Raw genomic sequence first — 21,846 nt, forward strand, 5'->3', positions numbered from 1 at the left:
TCTGTCTGTAATATGGCTCACTGGTCCCCAGTTTACCTAGCACGACGCACTCTCCAGCCAAATTACTGGAGTGGTGAAGGTGTGAGCTCACCTTTCCCAGGCTTCAACCTTTCAATGGCATTTTTTCTTTGATTCCTAAAAATATATTTAACTTCAGGCAATGCAGTTGTCAAAACACTGGGCCAGATTTTGAAGGCCTGACTTCTATTACTCCACTAATGCCAAAGCTAACCAAAACATAATAAGGAATTAAGGACTTGACCAGCTGTCTTTATGTTTCTTCCCCAACCAAACCTGTTGTTTTCTGAGAAGAGGCCTTTTGCCCGAATTTTGCCTACAGTAGGTCTTTCCTGGCAGATTGCCTCAGTGGGAAGGAGATTAGGTTTCCGACTGGCTGCTCTTCGTCCTTGGAAAGTTTCTGTTACATTTACCAGTCTCCACTACAGGAATTTCAGGGCTTAAAAGTCTTCCCCAACATGTTTTTCACATGCTGCTGTATGTATCATTTGGCAAGAGAGCCATGGAGAGTCACAAAATTGTAGTTTGCCATTGCAGCTTTTCTCTAGCTGCAGAAACCATTCCACTTTATTTCCTGAACTAACACTAAGCTAGTCGAACATTATCTTCGGAGATTCAGAAGATGGAGTATCTGCTGAAGCTAGAATATCTAAAGTAAGCATGCTGACCCCTGTCTGGAGATCGTGACCTGATTTGATTTGACTAGATGAAGACAAGAAACAATAAAAAGACTCCTCTTTTCCAAATGAGCTCTTGGGACTCGGTGCCCCTGCAGTGTTGCTGTAAGGGGCACGTCCTCTGTCCAGAAACTGACCTCTCCTCCCACCTCATTCTGCCAGAGGTGGCTATCTCAGTCACACTACTTGTTTTAAAGACATTATCAATTACCACCATGATACTTATAAAGTGTGATCATGAAGCAAACCTTCAAACTGACATATGTTTGCTTTCCTAGCCATAAGTCGTCAGCAACAAACGTAGGGTAGATCACTGTCCCCAAATAGTATGTCACTTATTCTCAAATTTATTAAATATTTCTAATGTGCTTGCTAGCATCAATAAGAATGAAGACTGAATATTGCAGTGCATAATACCTTCAAACTTTCTGCCATGTCACCAAGTATATATTTGGCTCACAAGAAAGAACTCTTGCCTTAAACAGGTATATAGAGCTATATTGCTAGGGTTTAATTATTCTACAGTTCTGATGGTTCTGAATAAGTGTTGAAAACAATCGGTTCCTGTTGAATACCATAATTTGAGAGCGCTCTGCACCTTGCAAGACTGAGCCTTTAATAACTATTAAAGTAATTCCTGTGATTTTAAACACCTCTAATTTCCTCACACAAATATTACTTGTTTTGAGATGTACAGCCTTTGTCTGTATGCACTGATGTAGATTAAGACATAAAAAAGTATGGAAATAAGAAATGAAATTACATTTTTCTCCACTTACTGCCTTAGTCCTCATAAAAACGTATTGGAATATTTTCCACATAAATCCTTACATTCATCAGTTCAAGATGTATTATCTAGGTTAGATTATTTCTCCTCCTAAGAAATGTTTTCATAAAGTATTATTTATCGGGCCATTTTCCCATATGAGGTTTATGGGGGTCATTTGATGGCACCATATCATATTAATAAATTATTTGGAACAAAATACAGAGTTTGTGTGACAAGTTTTCAGTGACACTGATATACAACATAACACTAACACAGAGAAGATAACATTTTCTGTACAGACGTTGAAACACTCAGGAGAATACATAAGATTAATATAAGGTGACATGTTTTGCAACAATACAATTAGTGAAGTGGTTATGAAGTTATTAATGAACTAGAAAAAGAAAACAAAATATGTTGGGTTTTGATTTAGATCTGATCTTTGTTGTTTTCAGCCTTCTCTCAACTTCTTTCAGCTGTTTCCAATATGTAAGTAGCCAATTCATGTTGCAGGTTCAGAGGTAAACAGGAAGAGTGGACATTTTATTTATTATAACAAAAAACTACAGGCGGAGATTTACTTCCTATATATACCTTCAACTTGATATATTCCATGCAGATGTAAAAAGGGAGTGCATTGAGGGGATTTCAATGGAATTTTAGGGACACAGTAAATCCATGTGATACGCATTTGGCAAGACTGTTATGTAGCATTGACCTTTCACAAAAGAAATTATGAGCTTCTCTGAAGGAAGTTTTAAAGTCTGTTTGTAACTTCTTTTAGTAAGCATTTAATTTAGTTTACTGATACGCATTCTGCTTCCACTTCTACTTATATAGTTGTCAAGATTTTAGAAAGTTTGTCAGTTGCATTATCTACATGATTGCACCAAAAATTATAATCAAATTAAAACTGGATTTATAAAGGGAAATCTGCTGTGCCTCATCTAAAAAATTATTTCATTTCATGGTGGTGAATGTTCAGAGCACTGACTAATATGTTACTGTTACATTAGAAAAAGAAGAAAAGCATCTCTGTTAGTCAGTTGGGATTTTCTTTCCAATAACATAAAAAAGATACTAGACCAAATATAATTAAATGAAAACAAGCCCTTTAAAGTAATCCATTGAGCCAACCTGTAGGATTAATCATATATAAAAATGAGGTAAGCTTTGCAGAAACCAGCCCCCATCTCATGTTTTATGATTTCCAAGCACCTAAATAAGATCTAGTTGCCGCCTAGAAAGACAGGTGTTTTGCACAGATTCAACTGTATAAATTGTGTGATAAATCATAGACTTTTGGGTTTGACTATATCATCAATTTATTTATTTACTTTCATACTTCTATAAACCTACCAGCCACCTGCAGCTCTGCTTATAACTAACAAGATTTTTGTGCAGGAGGAATTGGCGGGTAACCCAGGCATGATTTCAGGAAGGGCATTTCATCCATAAAGGGCAACATGAAGAAAATGAATGATGGCTGTATGAGAAAGAGTCAAAGCTACAGAAAGAGGAGTGAAGGTTGCTAAGAATAAAGACTTGATAGGCAAGGATTATCACAAATACATGGCCTTAATGGGAAAAAGCAGGGCATAGAGATGCCCATGGAGGTGGCAGAGCAAGTTGCCTCGTCAGAGAAATGGGCAAGAAAGAGAAGTTAGTAGCTATGATTTCTGTGGAGCATGAACACCAGTGATGCCAGGAAGGGCCGCAATACAGAGGTTACAAAACGATGAAGATACAAGATTTGGACAACAGTCTTTGCCTCATGTTCAGAAAGGAAGTTACGATCCAGAAATGGTGGAGGGCAACAAGATGTCCCCGGGGTATAGAGGCAAGACAGAGAGGAGGGGTAGAGTGTGGCCTCAGCTGGACCCCAGGGAGGTGCCCGATGCCTGGGGTTGGGGCTGTCCCCAGTGCCTCCTGGCTGCCCTGCTCCTGGCAGCAGTGGTGGGGCAGGCCCTGGTTAGGAGGCCCTGATGGACACCATGGGGACCCTCCATCCCTTAGGGAGCAGCCAGTCCTTGCAGCACCCTGGCAGGTGCTTCTGACAGCGGATGCTAGAGCAGCAGTGATGTCGGCAACCAAGCAGACAGGGGTTTAGGAGAAAAGAAAGGAAGCACCGATCTTGTCCACAGACAGCATTCAGACAAAGATATGCCAAACTGTTTTGGAAATTACACAAGGAAGATTGAAAGGCATGAACTGAAAAGACTTCAGTCTTCTGCAAGACTGTGAGGACTGGTCAGAATGTGGAAAATCAATTATTAAAGAAATCCTGAGAAATGGTGTCTGCAGGTCACCTGATAAAGTCCTTTTTCCCATGTCAACACTGAGCAAATACCTCAGGCTGCTACTCAGACATGTCACTGTTATGTGTTGCATGACATAAAATAAGAGTTTCCAGTTATTGGCACACATTTTCTGAAGCAGTAACTAGATTAACCAGGGCTGCCTACCTGAATTCTAGTGAGGTGTTTTGTTTATTGCTAGTGTTTAATTTAGATTTCATTTGCTTGTTTTAAACTCACTTAAAACTCCAAGCACAGCATGCAAAATCCCCATGCACCGCAAGTACATTCAAAAAAGTCAATAAAATGCTATCAGTAAACAAAATATAAATTGAATTTGTCAGAGACTAAATAAAACCTTGAAAAGACCCAATGAATTACGGAAAACCCTCAGGGCACTTAGCCTTGCCCTCTTCCTTGTCTTGGTATCCTCTTGTGCCTAGGTTGAGTCATTCTAGTGGATCTTTAGGGCTATTAGAGATGGAAACACACTTGGCCCCTCGGAATTGAACATGGGTCACTCACTGACAAAGCATGCACATACATAGTATAAGACAGGAAACAACAGACACATACAGACAACGCAGAGGGAGCAATACAAAAAAAAAAAACAGTGACACAATACTGATGCTGATGCACATGACAGGCAATGGTCTCAGAGATTCAGTGGCCTAACAGTTGGCAGGACTTTAGGGAGCAGAACAAGAAAGAAGTTTTTTTAAAGTAAAACTCTTGAAAGTAGATAAAATACATCTGTGAGTGGTTAATAGATAGAAGCAACATAGCATTTATTTGAAAATCTGGTAAGTAGATGATGGAAGCCAGTTAAGGATCTGGCTATTAATCTTTATCCTCTCCCCTCCAGCCTACGCTTCATATATTAGGTATGAAGTCCAGTTGAAAATCATGATAGGGAAAAGTGGTTTTAAATACAATTTCAAATAATATCATTTTGTCTAGTCTTGACACACTTTTGCAACCTCCACATTTACCCTGCCCCCATGTCTAGCCTTCAGACTGCATCTCATGGACTTCTCAGAGTCCCAGCAACCACCATGCATTGCTAGTGAGGCATATGAGACAGCATTTCAGAACTTCATGAACTGACTCTATGAAAATACTACAAAGTCCAGAAGCTAAATGGTAGTCTTGTAATTAAAATGACTTTTTAAAAGTCTTAAAAAGGAAGCATTATTTTAGATTTACATCTGAATGACAGGCTCTTAATTCAAGATATTAATGGGTTTGCAGCTTTCTATCTCCATGGACTACAAGTGTCATCTTAGCATCTGCCCTGGCATAGCCAATATAATTGTACAGCCTCAAAAGATTGAAGTTACCCGATCTGGCAAGCACCAGAGAAGTATGTCTGCACTGGACATGATGGAGTATAGCACAGAGATCTTTGAGCTAGCGCTAAGGGTATTGGTATGGGCACACAGTGTCTTATGCTGCTACATGGAGATACAGGAACTTTAAAAAAAGTGTGGCTGTATTGGGATGGGAAGGCACATACTGTTGTAAGCTGTGCCTCTCAGAAGGACTAATTCATGTGGGCTTATCCCCAAAGTGACATAGCCACTCTGCTTCTTGCTACAGGACCTGCTCTAACATCCGCATTGTTTCAGAGTTCCCTGCAGAGAGTTTCACCATGTGCTGTAAGCCAAAAGTGAGGCAGTGGCAAAGTGAGAAGAGAAACCAGAAGGACAGTCTCCCACACTGTTCTCTAGCCTAAAACTATTTGTCCTATTTGTCTTCAAAGCCCTATGCAATTATATTATGCCAAACGAAATTCCTTGTTCTGTTGGATAAGAGGTATTGTCTTTCCTTTAAAACATATCTGTGTTTAAAATAAGAAACAAAGTAAATCATTTTCTGACAGTAAAAAAACACGTTTCCTCTCAGAGATGGCAATCCCTCATGAAGCTGAGAACAAGTGTAAACCAAGCCAAAGTTCATGCCTCAGGGAATGCTTTCCTACCTCCCATCCACTGCAGCAGCGATTAGGACAGAATTATTGCTAGGACCTTCTACAATCACTGCAATTGCTAGCAACTTCTGGAGTGAAAATACGATCTTTACTATGATGAAAAACAACCTTCTTTCCATATCCAAGGAAAACTTGAGTTGCAGTCGAACTAAACTTATGCTAAGTTCTTTCTCAGTCTCCAACATCCAAACACAATTTAACTCAAGCAAATGAGGTCAATAAAAGTTCATTCATTATAGCGTAGGATAATAGAGTTTGATCCACAGGGGACTATGAGGGTATTTCAACAGCTTGTACCAGGCTGGGCCAAGCAGGGTCTTAGCTGCAGAGGAAGGATTGAGAAAGCATAGTGCTTGAGCAAGATGAACACCACTGAATACAAAAGACAGTGCATATATCAGTCTACTGGATTAGACGGGCCCAGATTTTTTCTTGCCACATGCCTACATTTATTTACATCGATGCTCATGAGATGCATAGTGTGAGCTAACCATATGCAACTGAGTGTAAAAGCCTACCAAATCAGAACAGTTAAAAATGACTAAGCAAGCTGAAGAAAGACAAAGACCTGCACTTAACAGCTCAAAGTATTTTGGGGACTTCCCCTGGCATTGGACCAATATAGCAGCTGTGGTTTGTGGGAACACCTATAAAACCAGCCACTGTGTGTGTCTCTGACCATGTTGTCTCATTCTGAGCGTACTTCTACTATTGCTAGAAACAGTGGAACTCTTCCACTGCCAAATGGCCTCAGAAGAAATCTAACAGTTAAAGATTCCCCTCCCGTTACTTGTCATTGCCAACTCCCTGGTTTTATAATCAGTCTTGCCAATACTAGGAGAAACATTGAGGCCTACAGGGATGTTCACTTGAATGGCATCCAACAATAGAAAAGTGGTATAAGATACAGATCCAGAATCGCAAGAGGAAGTTCTGCAAGAAGAGTCATAATGATCGTGTATTTCCCAAAGACAGCACAAAGCCTATAGAGTCCAGCGCTCTTTGTGCAGATGACTGACTCAGCCTAACAGCTCTGAGCTTGTGAGGTCTGACAATATGAACAACCCAGAGCACATAACACAAGTACCCAAGGAGTACCAGAAAAGATCTGACACCTATTTATAACTAAGGTCCTTTTTTTGCCATTACTCCAAAAAATAGGTATGGAATTTAGAGCCAGTCTCAGAATATGACACTTAACATAGTGTTGCACTAACAGGTTCCCTTGGTCTTCAAAGGTGACAGGAATTCAAGCAATTTAAGAGTCTCTTGTTCTTCCTGAATATAGGCTTATTCTGAAGTAAATCCTGCTTGTAAATATACTCTCCTTCTCCTACAAAACCCATCTTGTTGCAGGAAACTAAAGAGAAAGCCAACTAGCAGAAGGAGGTCCATCCTCTTACAACGAGGCAAAAAAGAGGAGATACAGTCCTGTTCCAAGAGGCAGCAAAGGTCTTCCAAGGGTCAGAGATATCTCCACGTTATCCAAGAGGACGTGTAACGCAAAACAGCCTCAGGTATTTGTTACATGAAATGAATGGTGTCCCCAGGAAACAAGGGAAAAGAAAAAAGTGAAGCATTGGTATAAGCAATATGTCACAATAAAATGGTCTCTCTGGCAATTAAAAATGTCAAAAAATCTAGTCAAAATAATCCACTGTTCATTAGAAAATGTGTAATGTAGGGGAGAGTCGATGTGCAGCTGCTTCTCCAGAAATTAGTCCTGCCAGATCTCAGGAATGAATATATGCAGCTAGCCTGCTTAAAGTCTTGACGCTTGTACTAAAATTTCACTGAGGTAGTATTTTAGCACTTGATGAGATAATGACTTGCAGACAGTAGGTCTTCCTTCAAAGATTTGCTTACGTACCACTTACGCAGCAGAACACTTTTCAATTCAATTTCACTCTTTTCAATTGCTATATTGTTATGAAGATGGTAAAATTACAGAGCAGTCGAAAGTGGAAAATGTTTCTTTCATGAACACTCCCTTTTTGGCTGAAACACTCTGAATGCTGTGGTGATTTGAATATGATGATTTGATACAGCCACAGGAATAACCTTACCTGTTACCCACTCTGACCATGAAGGTTCCTTCTCAGTGCAAGTCATTGAGTATGCTGCCCTAAGAAACCTAAACAGCCTAAATGCTTATAGACAAATCTAATAAGCTATGACTGTGGAGTACAGCAACAGATACCCTAAAGACATTTTGTATGTGTGCAAAAATAAAACTTATTTCTCTTTCAAGAAAGAAATCATTCAGGCATTCTGTTTCAGAGGACAGCACTGGGAGTGTTCTAAATCAGTAGAATATGTCTTTAAAAAACAAACTGCTAGTTGTTAAACTCTTCAGATATGTTGGGGACTTCTTGACTCAAGGTATCAACTTCAGCCCTAGCTAAGCAGAGAAACACAACTGAAATCCTAGATTTATAATGCAGGTTTCGTCAAAAACTAGAGGCTTGTTGATAATCTGAAAGCTTCTTATTATTTCCATAATGGAAATCAATACATAAATCATACCAAGAAAAGATCGGTGGGAGTGAAGAGATGGAGTCAAGGAGGTATAATTCCATGACTGTTGATTTAGGTATTTTACCCTGTTCTCAACATAGCCTCTCTTATAATCCTTATTTGTATTTCAGATTTTTTTATTATTTTACTTTTCCTATATCAGTTCTAAATATATCCAGTACAAAGGACCTAGAGAGAGTCCCGTGAAAGGACACGAAGACGAAGAAGGCATTGGAGCATCTCTCCTATGAGGAGAGGCTGAGAGAGCTGGGACTGTTCAGCCCAGAGAAGAAAAAGCTCAGGGGGGATCTCATCAGCATGTATAAACACCTGAAGGGAGCCAGGCTCTTTTCAGTGGTGCCCAGTGACAGGACCAGAGGCAATGGGCACAAACTGAAACACAGGAGGTTCCCTCTGAACATCAGGAAACACTTTTCCACTGTGAGGGGGGCCGAGCACTGGCACAGGCTGCCCAGAGAGGTTGTGGAGTCTCCATGCCTGGAGATATTCAGAAGCTGTCTGGTCATGATCCTGGGCAACTAGGTCTAGGTGACCCTGCTTGAGCAGGGGGGTTTGACCAGATGACCTCCAGAGGTCCCTTCCAACTTCAACCCTTCTGTGATTCTGTGATTCACTGAGACTATGGTTTTAAATTTAAGGGAAAGCTTCAGGCTACTGGAACAAGCTAACAAATGAAAGAAGAAATTTTCCCATGGAAAGGTATCCAGTATAGGCCACAATTGTAACAACAAACTCAAATGTATGAGTTTAGTTTCCAAATCAGTTACATCTTCTTGTGGAAAAATTTTCTTTGCTGATGTAAAGTAAAATCTAAAAACATAATTATACCAAAAGTGCAGAACTTGTTAATCCAGAAAAAACTTTAGCTCAGAGATTTTGAAAAGAAAACTTTGGGACAACAGAAATGTTAGGGAGAGACAGTGGGGAAAAAGGGTTGCCTGATAACCCCTCTGCCTGCACTGCAGTGGAATCCTGGATCTTCAGACCAGGAGCTTTGGTTCAGGTAAGCAGCACTCATAGAGCAATGTTGAATAGCATTACAGTGCAGGCAACACACTGAAAGCAAAACCATTCTTTGCTTCCCTAGCCTTCTCAAATTTTAATTTCTTATTTTTCTGTGAGTGTCACTGGGATGACAGGCATGTCACATCAGACACAGGTCTGGAAGCTATGGAGTGTGGACTGCAGCACTACATATTCAAATACTACAATAAATAATAGCTGTCCTTCCTTAGGACAGCCTAATCTAAAGAATCTAATGAATGAACCCAAGGAATCTGAATCAAAGTAGTAACAAGTCCATGTATGTTATGGAGCTATGAGATCAACGGCATGGATACAGTAGGAGGAGATGAAAGCTGGAAGAGACTGCAAGTAATTGAGGATACTGAAAATCAGGCCAGCTGGGAGGAATCCTTTGTTACTTTCTTCTTAAAAGGGATAAATCCGATTCCCATTAAAGATAAACATTGGTGGCAACTGGATCACACCAAACACATAAATGAGTAGAAGGAAATGACCCACTAATATAAATGCTAAATCAGAAGACAAAAAACACACTGTGTGCTATCCTGCCAGAACTGAAAAAATAAATATATGAAAGAGATTTAACTGAAGGGGAGAAACAGATTAGAAGGAGGGAGGGCAGTGTGGTGAAAGTGACCAGGAAATCCTGGAATCAATGGTTCTTCCAGCAGCAGCAATCCAAGGCACAGCGAAGTGAAGACACTGGACCTAAAGAAGGGAGACTTCAGTACACCTGGAGAACTGGAAGGCAAAACCTCAGAGGACAGGTATCTAAGGGAAGTAAGAGTTGGACATTCTTTCAACAAACCAATATGTAGGGGATAAGTGTAAACTATCTCAGTGGCAGTGAAGAGAGGGAAATAAAAGAAAAGATCATCTTAACAAAATCCTGAGTTCTTCAATGACTGGAAGCTCACAAAAAAGTATTTTTAAAAAATGAATTAAGTAAAGCACAAGTGTATAAGAAGAAAAAGAAAAGCCAATGCATAAAATAAGATGTAGCAAGAAAGGGAAGGTTATAAAAAGCATGCTGGAAGCCCTTTAACCATACAAGGTTGGGAAAAGAGTTTTCTGCTACTCAGCAAAGGGGGAGCTATAAAAAAGGTTTAAGTGTTTGTTGCCTGTTCTTGCTTCCATCAGCGAGGATCAGACAGATACTGCTACTAAACACCAGCAACAAGGCTAGCACCTCAGGTACTTGGAATGAGTTTAATATTTGCAGGTTAGCTGCACCTGGCGAAACTCATTGCAGCATAATCTGAGAATGAGCTGAAGAAGTCTCAGAGCTATTAGCTATTAGTCTATGAGAAATCATGATAGAAAAGGGAGATTTTGAAAAACTGGAAGAGGATAAACATGGAGCTTATCTTTAGAAAGCATGGGAAGAGGAAAACAAAGAATACTAGAACCACTACGCTGAGCTTCAATCCCTAGAAAAATACTGGATAAAAGTAATGAACAACCTATTTGTAAAGACTTGAAGGTAATAAAAAAGAAGTAGAAATCAACAGGTCTGTCAAGGATATTTTGCCATGTTACACCACATAAAATGCCTTCTGCAACTGGACATGTGGATGGGAAGAATAGTAGCTATTACATGTCTTCATAACTTTAAAAAGGCTATTGCTAGTCTCACGATATTTTCATAAGTAAACTGAAGAATCTTGTTGGAAAGGGGTCAAGCTTACTTAAGAAACCAGAATCTGAGAAAAGTTCTTACACTAAGAACTGAAAGGTGAGGAGCTTTAAGCCCTAGTTGTAACTGTATTGGTTTATCTAAATTGTTGTATTTTCCTTACAGTTACTGGGAAGCTTAAGTTAGCTATCTCTCAGAAAGGATCTGAGATGCTAAAAGAACAAGGTGCTATTCTTTTTTACATTCATTTACAAAATTGATATCTATACTAGAAAGGAATGATTTAAACGATGAACAAAAGCGAGTTGGTTTTGAAGTGGAGCAAGACCACCATTTTTCCGCCGGTGGAAAAACTGAGAAATGAGAGGTACTAAAGGATGTATTATCAAGAGTGGTAAAGGAAGACAGGCTACAATTAACCAAGATGGAATACGGCCAAGACAGAGGCCCAGCAAGCTCAAGTGGTCACAGCCACTAAGTACCACTCCACTCCCACAGGAGCTCCACCCAAGGCAAATTTTTGTCAGGGCCAAATGGCCGGCACAGCTTCCTGTAGCAGTTGATGTCTCTCAGTCTAAGCACTGGTTCAGATCCGTGCTGCTTTATACAAGATATCTGGTGAGATGGGAAGGTTACTGATGCAAGCCATTTTGAAGCGCTTATCAGGAAAATGCAAAATGACAAAATGCATATAGCTTGAGGGGAGCGGGCCTATTAATAGAGCCACTGCCCACTGATAACAGAGATAGGAAGACTGTAAACCAAGTGGACAGAAGAATTGTTCTGAAACCAAAGGAAAACATTTCTGAGAATGAGAGGGGAAATCCACCATAGTGACTGTTAAACTGAATAGTAGAAAAGTCAGTCTCAACAACCAGAAATTTTAGAAAAGAACCAGGCCTTTGCTTAAACAACTTAACTAAGATTAACTGGCCGTATGCTTCAAAGTACTAACCTCTAATGGTCACCAAAGAGGGAATAGATGACTGATGAATATACTCTATCCTCCAATACCTAATTCTCTGCAGAATGATTTTCATACTTGAAATCAATATGGTGAAGTCACTCCATACCCTTTAATTGGCTATTGATCTTTACAAATACATTTGTGCTACACAGACTATTGCAGAGTAGCTACTGAAAGGACACCTAGTGGTAAGTAAATGAGTATGTCTGGAAACAGCTGGGACTGTTGAAGGTGTGTAATTATAATTGTCACGGGAATTGCTGAACTGTTATGAGTTGAATCTGCAATGTCATATATGAACTTATGCGTCAAATAACACGGCTCATGGTGTTTAAAAAATTGAAAACAGCATTCGTACATGCACTTTTTAAAAGCATAGAATTTAAGCTTAACTTCCTTAAAACTCACAGAACAGTATTTTAAACAAAAGATGCACATGCCTGTGTGTCATAGGTTACAAATTTGAATATCCTGAATCGCCACTGCTTCAGTTTTAGGAATATTGGATATCTGAACAGAACTCATTACAGATATGTTTTGCTAGATATTCAAGCCAAATTTCAGCTTGCTCATCATCATTCCTTGGGTCCTCCACTGTGCCACTCTAAAAAAGCCTAAGCAATTCCTTCCCTTCTCATCCTTCTCTCCTATGAAGACAAACAGCCAAAGCATATAAATTGTACACATTCAAGCTAATTTAATTCTTTTTTTTTCTGTCCATCCAGCTTTATAGTCACTTCTTGCCTGTGTTTATTCTAAACCCCTTAATATGTACTAATGCCCTTGTGACCAGATGATGCCCACAACAGAAAGCTGTATTCCAGATGGAGTCATGCTGGTCTCATGCAGAGAGGGATTATAACCTTTCTGTGTAGTGACATGCTGCCTCTGGGCAAACCAACCAAAATCCACACTTGGCTTTCTTGTTTATGTCAACATATCATATTACAAGCATAGAACAATTTGCTGACCACTGACCCTCTTCGATTATTGTTTCTATGTTCTCTTTTCCAGGTTTCTCTTCCATTGAACACCAGTTGCTTTGGATTTATTTTCCCTGAGTGAATTAGTACAGATTTGCTAGGTCAGTTTTTCCAGATACATTTTATTTTATCCAGTTTTATAACATCTCTCTGTGCCACTGGTATGTTCTCTGTCCTCACAGTGTTTATAACAGCTCACAACTTAGTACCATCCTTTGATTTAAAAAGCTGCAAACAAGCCATTTCTGCTCTTTTGTCCTCTTTCATCAAACAAAGATCAAAACACTGGGATAGATATTTTTGTTTGCTTTTTTTAGGTGACCTCCTACCAAAGTTTTTGTTTGAAAAAAAAATCAGATTCTGCCTTATTCCTCCACAACCACAAGGAAGTAGATCGTGACATGCCATGAAGCTGAGGCTGCAGCTCCTGCTCTTACCCAAAAGTTAGCACCCATTCCTCACCCAGCTCTGTTTCCACTGGCTCACCTCTCCTCCACTCCACCCTTTCGAAGCTCCAGCCTGCTCTCTTGTCTTAAAATGGCGTGTAGTTTCCTTCCTTTACTATAAACAATGCTTTCTGTAACCTTAGTTTCATGATGTAAACATTTAAAAATAAGAATGAAGGGAACACAAACTATGTGTTCAATTAGGTAATTTGGGGATTAAATTAAATGAAATCCCTTGAAACATGGAACATTTCAGAGTAATGAAGTTTGGCTTTACTTGTTTTCCTTTTATCCCATCCCTTTAAAAAAGGAGACAATGGATCTTAGAAACTCTGGCAGAAGAGTAGTAAAGGCAGCTGAAGACAGCTTTTTGCTTATGAATCCATGGGAAACGAAAGTAAAGCTCAGAGGAAGGGGCCATAAGACTCAGGTATGTGTTCGAAGGGAAAGAGAGGCACTCCGTAAACTGCAGGATGCTGGAGGCTGGGCAGCCAGCTGCCACAGTTGACATGGGAGGCTCCTGCTATCAGTAACATCACCATCTGTAATCTGATGTCAGCTTGTAAAATGCCCTGCAGCCTGCCAAAGCCTCTTCAAAATCTGGCCTTTCTTACAGACTAAAATACATTTTAAAAAGCAAGAAACCAACTAACAGATATCATTCTTAGTCAAAACAAAACAAAACAAAATAGGGCTCCCTTGTATACAGTGTGCATAATAAGGAATAGTAACAGGAAGGAGTAGCAAAAAGCAGTAAGGGAAAAATAATGTCCATAAAAAAATCTCTACAGCCCACCTATAAGTTTTGGTCAATTATACTCCTTTAAATATGCTTCCCCCCCCCTCCCCCCCCCCTTTTTTTTAAGCAACTCTAGAGAGGATTTTAATTGTTAAATCCTTAATCGGGATTTTGCTCTTGTGAACGCTTCGGCAACAGAAGAAACTAAAACTGTCTGCAAATTTGGAAGAATTCTTACTATGTACATCTGAACATGCACATTTGGCTTTCATTGTGCAGTGTGCCAGACAGCTACAAAAACAAAGTGTAGCCTATTACAGCTTAGGCAACACTTTAAACTTCAGATCTCACTTATCCTGAAAGACAGTGATCTTTTCGGCCTTTCAAAGAAGCCCATTTCCTCTTGGCATAGAGCAAATGCAGGTAATACGGTAGTTGCTTGACTTTCACATTGTATTTAAACAGACATTGCAAACATGCACAATAATAGCTTCAAAAAGGGAGTTCAATGTTAACTACAGGTATTACGTTTTTCCCAAGCCAGTTTAGGGATTTTACAGTCATGTTTTCCCATTTCCTAAAGCCTGCTGAGGAAGGGTAGGGGTTATCCCATTATTTGGTAAGCAACACACAAATAGCATAGGAGGAAATGCACAAAATTTCCAACACAACATCCCATGCACAAAATAAGTTCAACAGTAGAGATTAGATCTTTTTTTCCTTACTTTATCAATATAATACTGCATGTTAATTTTACTCATGACAAGTACAAAGCAGCAATAAATTAGAGGGAGACTTTTAACGGGATATTGGTATCTTAAAGAGACCTACCTTGAAAGAAACTTTTAACTCGGAGATAGCTGACACTAAGGCGCAAGACGGAAAGTTTGTCCAGCTTCGATATGATGTCAGGTGGAAAAGGCAGGAGGCTGGCCAGGTGGTCCAGTTCCGCATTCAGACGGTCCCTGTGTCTCTTTGAAGGATTTGATTTTTCATTCCCAACTGCAGGCCTTCTGTGGTGGAGAACACATTTTCAATTACCTGTTTTACCTCCAAATAGTACAACCAGAGACTGAGACCTTGTCTGCAATTAGTTGATAACAGGCATATTTAACTTAGCTTCTATGAAACTCTTTAATGTTTCTGTCCCCTGCCAAAAAGAGATTTACCATTCTGCATTTGCCAGTCATGGACATTGGCCTCTCTTTTCACATCTGCCCAGTGGAAAACAGAGGAAGAACTGATATCTCTTACTCAGAACCCTCTCACTTTAGGGGAATTGGTACTATCTTCATGTTCTAGTGAATACCAGGAAAAGCGACTTCTCATCTATGCTGTACAAAGGAAGGTCAGATCAGCAGAGGAAAATTACCTCTGTGGGTGACTAATGCATGAACCCATTCAATATCCACTGTATTCATTCAAAGCGTCTTAGTGCCCTCCATTTAATGACTCAAAGGTATCCTGTGGGTCAGGATATAATTAGGAAAAGAGCCTGTCTTTAGACATGATTTTAAAAAGTATGGGAAGCAAGGTGAAGAGACATTCTTTCCTCAAGCTCAAAAATCCTGTGAACATTCTCACATTTACCTTCCTACGTGAGCAATAACAAAGATAAGAATTTTGTTTCTCTCTTAAGAACGTTGATGCTCCTTCCAAGAAATAAAGACTAATGTTACTCAGATTTCTGAGCCAAGCAGTCCTAGTCCATTGCCATTTCACGTCCCTCTCATGCAGTGAACAGGACCAGATGCCTCAGAAAGGCTATTGTGAAAATGCATTAAGATGAAATACATCACAAATCACGAAGCTCAGTTTTGGGGTGTCTGCTGATAGTCTTCTCACAGAATGCATAAGATGCTGTTCTCAAGAGGAAGAAAAGGAAGAGCTGGTGTACTTGCACACAGTCATGGAAACCTGATTTGCAGCATGACAGTGAGGGGTGGTCAGTGCTGAAGCACAGCCTTGTTGCTTAAGCAAGAAGACCTGAGTGAGTGGTAAGTTTGAGAAGGTGGTTATCTCCAGCAGACAGCCATTGCTGTCCCCAGCAGTAAAATGTGTTATCCAGGAGGGAGCCACAGGCCACTGGAGCCATAAACTACAGAGATCCATGATCTCAAATGGAGTACAGCAGCCCAGTGCTACAGCTGAGCTAGCATCTCCCCGGGGACTTAGTGCTGCATCTGCTGCTCCTCCGCTCTCTCTTGTAATGCCCATGTTCAAATTCTTACTGTAGCACATTGCCACATTCCTCCTGAGACACCTTCTCCAGAACAAGAGACATTGAGAGAAAAATCAAGGCAGAAAAGGCAGAAAAATACTCAAGAGTGGGAAACGGTAGGCAAGGAAAATACAGGTGTGGTAACAGTTTTCACTTTCACCTAACTAAAGGCAAGGATCATAATCTTGTGTAGCTTAGCTGGTGCTCCAGTGGAGAATCAGCGTCAAACTAATTATTTGTGGCACCTTACTACTGCATTTCCATGCTCCACACATTTGCTATGTTTTTCAATCATAATCTTAATTTTGAGCATTAGTATTTCACAAGGTGGTTAAAGGGTTAAATTGCAACATTTGCATGTTTCCCTCTTACAGGTGCAATCTTAATTTATCATTGTATCTGTGATTAAAAAAAATAATGTTGTGCTTAGGAATTAGCAAAAAAAAGATCAATGTTTTGTACATGTGATTGCTGACTTTGCTGCTAATTGAAAACCTCTTAAACCAAATCAGGTATGAAATATTCATTGCTACTTTTGAGAGCCTTCAGTTCAATTTAACAAGACAACATTCATGGACAGAATGAATGAAAAAATGTTTGAGGTAGCTGTCAGTGAAAACATATAATTCCTGCTTTTTCATTCAAAATTACCAAAACTGGTGTGTGGGCCTTTAATAATACAATGAGTTGCTTTCAAAGACATGGGAGAGATTTTGTTGACTGGGATGAATAAATAACTTTCCCCTATTAGAGAGAGCAAATATGCAACAAATAATGCAATCAGCAAAGAAGGAATACTCTTTTTTTTTTACTTTTCCAGAGTTAGCTGTTTTTTAAAAAAGAGTGTACGTATTTGGCACTAATTTTTTTGAATAAACCCTGAAGCTCAGCCATCCTCACTATGACACCAAAAGGATGTCTGACCTGTGGAAAGTAGCAATTTTGTGGGAATATAGCCTATAGTTCAGTAGAAGCTAAAGAACATACGCTTTTACTAATTGCTCTTTATATCTGACAACACAGCTGAAGCAAGGAAACAATTTAGGATGGAAAAAGTTAATTCCAATAAGGGAAATTAGACTGATGAGTTCAAGGGGTAAAAATTGTCAAGACTAACATGGAATAGAAATAGAAATTGTTCAAGCCTATTTACCACGTAAAATAGTGACTGCTCTATGCCAGCGAGGTATGTTTTAAGGCAATTATGTGGACTGCATTTGTACTGAGCATAAGGAACAGTTTTCTGGAGATTGCAAGGAATGGTGTAAAAAGACTACGGAGAACGTTCAGGACAGAGTCTTCCTGAAAACTCAAGGAAATGATTCAGTAAGGGACTGAATCCAAACAAACAGGGGTTTGATGTAAATGGTAATTAGGTGCCAAGTGGATGCGATTTAAAACAATGCAAGTTCCATGGAAAGGCTAGCATAGCTATCCTCAAACAGAAAAGGTCAGGCAGGGAAATTCTTCAATGGGCTGTTTTGAGGCAAATGGAAATTCTAGCCCTTATTTTGAGCTGAAAGTAGATGGTGCTTGGTGTATTTGTGTTAAACCAGGGATTCTCAAACTGTGTAAATCAGGTCTAAACAGAGACGTAGCACTCACTCTATGATACCTCTTTTACTCTGCTTTTCATACAGCACTACTACAATGAAGTAGCACATGTAAATAATACAATAAAGCTGGCATTTCCCTCTTTGCATTGTTAAACCGTTCAAATTCTGCTCTGCAGTAGCAAGTACTTGTACCTGTACAAGACCCATATCACCAGTCCCTGTTGGGCAGGAACTGAGCGTGGGAGCTGGTGCAGAGGACATTTTCTGTCGTGGTGGTACGTAAGGCATTGAGCCATTTGCACTTTAATGATTCAGTGTGCCCATGACACACAGACCGCCACTAGTGTAAACCAGTTTGGTGAGCTCGCAGAGGAATTTCCTGCAGCTACAGCTCTGTCTGCTGTTCCCTACCCTCTGAGGGAGCCCTACCCTTTTAACGAAAAGTTCACTCTGAATACGTTTTTAAAGTATGCTGAAGCGTTAAACCAGCAGATGATCTAAACTGAGAAAAAATCTAACCATTACTATGACGGCAAGCTTTCAGGAAGGAGGGAAAGAGAAGAGAGAGACCATGAGATGCAACAGATAGGCTACGTGCAAAGTAACAGCAGGATGATTATCATGAACGTACTGACCAGCACCCACAGCCACTGAGCTGTGCGTGGGCATTGCATAGGCAACCTGGCAGAGCTGAGCCCCAGTGCCAGCTGTATATGTGCAGATGTTCACCGTCTCCTGCGAGCGAAAAGGACCGACTGAGAGAAAGCTGTGTGGAGGAAAGGGGGCCCTTTGCCACCTTTTACCTCTTCTGGGTCTTCACAGTAAGGAAAGGCGAAAGCAGAACTAATGGACAAGAAGACATCACACTGGCGGAGCAGATGAGAGGTGGGATAGTGTGATACTGAGTAAGAGGAAGGGTTACACCACAGAGGGCCTTAAAATGAGAACTAGGAAGCAGGAGAGAGCTGCACCTCCTGAGGTCTCTGTTTACCCTGGCATTGGTATGGTTCTGGCTGAAGTGGGCAGTTTGGAGCAGTTACAGATACACTCAGAGCTAGGGCAGCTCTAGCTTGCCTTTAAAGAGCTGTGAAACATTACAAGAAATGTTTTGTGGAGGGAGAGAGTTTTACAAGTTGCCAGGGTTTGAGACGAAGAAGTGGCTGAAGCTCTCAAATGGTAACTGTCCTGAAGCGTTGCCTTAACATTTCTCGTAGAAGTATTAATTTCAGCACAGTGATTTTAGCTTGAGGTTAAGAACAAGATCTCTTTAGTTTTCACATACTTAAATTGTCAGTAAAATGTTAGATTTCCACAGGAAACAAACACTTGGTAGAAAATATTTCCTTTGGTCAAAACTCCGGTTCTCTGGCTGAAAAGCATATCTGATGGAAATTTTTCGATCAGTCCGAGCTCCAGGTGTTTGAACTGGTTCCATAAAAGCCAAAATTCCTTAGTGTAGACCACATTTAATGGGGCTTGTTTGGAAGCTTTCTGGGGCAAAAAGAGAACAGCTAGGGGGTTCTATTTATTTGCATGTATAAAAGTAGAACTTAAACCCGATGTATTGTCTGAAGATGACCTAATGAAGATAGTCTCTCCTAGTGCTGTGTAGAGAAGAAGGCTGAAACATATTGGGTCTTCCTGGTAAAACAAGTTTTCCCACACATTCTTGTACAGTCTTGTGGGTCTCTGCATTCTCCCATGGAGCTTCTTCATACATTTTCATTACTATTCTGTAAAACTACCTCAGATAGAATTTCTGTGCCTGAAAAACCACGGAAGTCATGAGCAATGTCATTCTGTGACATCCTGAATTAAAAGCCAGCTGCAGGATCACCACCTGGCTTGACAGCCTGATCACAAAAAGCTGATGGAGAGGCAGTGAGTTGGCCTCCTGGGATGCACTGAGTACGGGCAGACATGAATATCCCAGTTGTTCTACAAAGGGGAAAAACTTCTTCTCTGTCCTTTGAATCCTGGCCTTCAAAAGGACTAATCCATTAATCCCTACAGAAATCTAAGTATCCTGCTCAGACTGGCACCTGAGCTCACCTATTCCTTTGTCAAGAGAAAGTTAGATTTCTAGAGGCTATTAGTGGAAAAAAGGGAGGAATCATCATTAGGACAGGCCAAAGAATTCCAATCAACTTTTTTTTTCCTGTGGAAAATTAAGTTTTTCAACTGAACAAATACCTCTCCCAGAACAGGTGGCAGCCATCTACCATGGTTCTGATAATGAACGACACAGGGAAAAGCAGAACAAGACCATGGAGGAAAATGTGCTATGCTATCAAACAAGAGAAAAAAAAGCTGTAACAAAAATGGTATGGCATGGATCAAAATCATGGTTAAATATACTGTTCAATTAATAGGTTATGTCTACCCTCCTAAATTCACGAGAAATTGTTTGAGGCAGCATAACAGTAAGGATACCTCGGAGTCCTGAATGTCAGCAAGGTCTGTAAGACTGAAGGACAGAGAGCATGAAAGGAGCTCTGCCAGCCAGTCGGTCTTGGTCATTCAGAGCCTCTTTAGATCAGAATTAGGAAGTCCCTGAGTGAGGGAATGAGCACAGGGAAGGCTTACCAGAGACCAAGCCCGCAAACAGATAAGGTTTGAGGAACAGACCAGTGTTGCTAGGAATGGAGAAATCATCCTCAGCAAGTGAGAAGTAACGAACCACAGAAAATAGAGGGCCATCTCCAGTGCAGGAGCTCAATAGTCTAATAATCCAAAGCATATTATTCCCTTTGTTTTAACAAAACCAAGTTTCTCAATCAAAATTGTATATGTCCTGGCTGGATAAATTCATGCTCAGGTACCTGTACTGCAATCTCACTGCAAAGCTATTTTCAAGGTAGCATTACTGGTGATGACTCACAAGGTGAAAACTTGGCTCCATCCAATTCAGTGAGAATTTGCCTCTGATTTTGTTGAAGCCAGAATTTCATTAAAGGCTCCTGAGGACATTTACATCCTTTGTTTACAAGTAGTTTTCTTAGCTATTGTGTTTATCTAGAAGTCACCTTCAAATGAAGTTCTTCTAGCTAGTATATATGCTCCAAACATGAAGTTTAATGTTTCTCAAAGCAACAGCAACTCTCCTTCCTTTCTCACAAAAGTTAGGATTCATAAACAGTTCTGCACAGAGGTAATACCATGTGCTGGAGCAGTTCCATACCTCATTCAGTTATAAAGTTAAATATCCACATCCATACTTGAACAGTAGTGCAGAAATATTACATACTTTTTGGATTTAACACTAAGGTTTTGCAGGAAGAATCATTTTCTTATGTCATTATCTTTGTCTATTGAAATTGTCACCTATGATATATTTCACACTAAAAGAAATATTTTTTAAGTGGGAACAAGTGGTTCATGTGCAAATACTCTCCAAAATCCAAAGAAAATCAACAGATTCCACTCAGACATTCAGAGAAACTCCCCTTTGACTTTAGACCAATATATACAATTTTAAGCCAAGTGAGTTATTTTTAAAAGTTCTGAACAACTGAAAATAGGGAATCTATTTTAGTTACCTTCTCATCCTTAAATTGTCTGTGAAGGCCACCAGTGCTCGTTCATAATTTTAACACAGTAAAAATGTGTGTTTCATAACCATATAATCAAGTGTAACATGGAAGATGTGGGATGATTATATTAAAAAGCTTCATTTCACAGAGTGGTTTACGGCATCTGGAAATCATTTTACATTTGAGTGATAGCAGCCTTTTTTCCCTCCCATTTCAAGCATCTTTTAGTAACAACTTTGCGTTGCTTTTTTTCTTTTTCTCCTTCGCCTTCGCACATATAATTCCTCTCTCCCACTTTTCTCCTAATGAAAGTGATCCCATAGTAAATAGTGGTTTGAAAATCATGTGTTCTTTATGCAAAAAGTGAGTCACCAGTCTGCTTTTTCAGTTGGCTGAACTGACCCACTTTCCAGGCTCGCACATGTTGGACTTAGCGATGCCCCAAGCAAG

General features: G+C 39.9%; 1 protein-coding gene across 1 annotated transcript in view; it reads right to left on the reverse strand.

Moving 5' to 3' along the window:
• The window catches only part of AHRR (aryl hydrocarbon receptor repressor), a 65,999-nt gene that overhangs the window by 43,602 nt on the left and 551 nt on the right, over positions 1-21,846 (reverse strand). Inside the window, exon 2 of the mRNA XM_075706185.1 lies at positions 14,918-15,099. Coding sequence (XP_075562300.1) covers positions 14,918-15,099 — 182 coding nt within the window. The remainder of the gene's footprint in view (positions 1-14,917; positions 15,100-21,846) is intronic.

Source organism: Pelecanus crispus, chromosome 2 (genome assembly GCF_030463565.1).
Source record: "Pelecanus crispus isolate bPelCri1 chromosome 2, bPelCri1.pri, whole genome shotgun sequence".
Taxonomy (NCBI): Eukaryota; Metazoa; Chordata; class Aves; order Pelecaniformes; family Pelecanidae; genus Pelecanus; species Pelecanus crispus.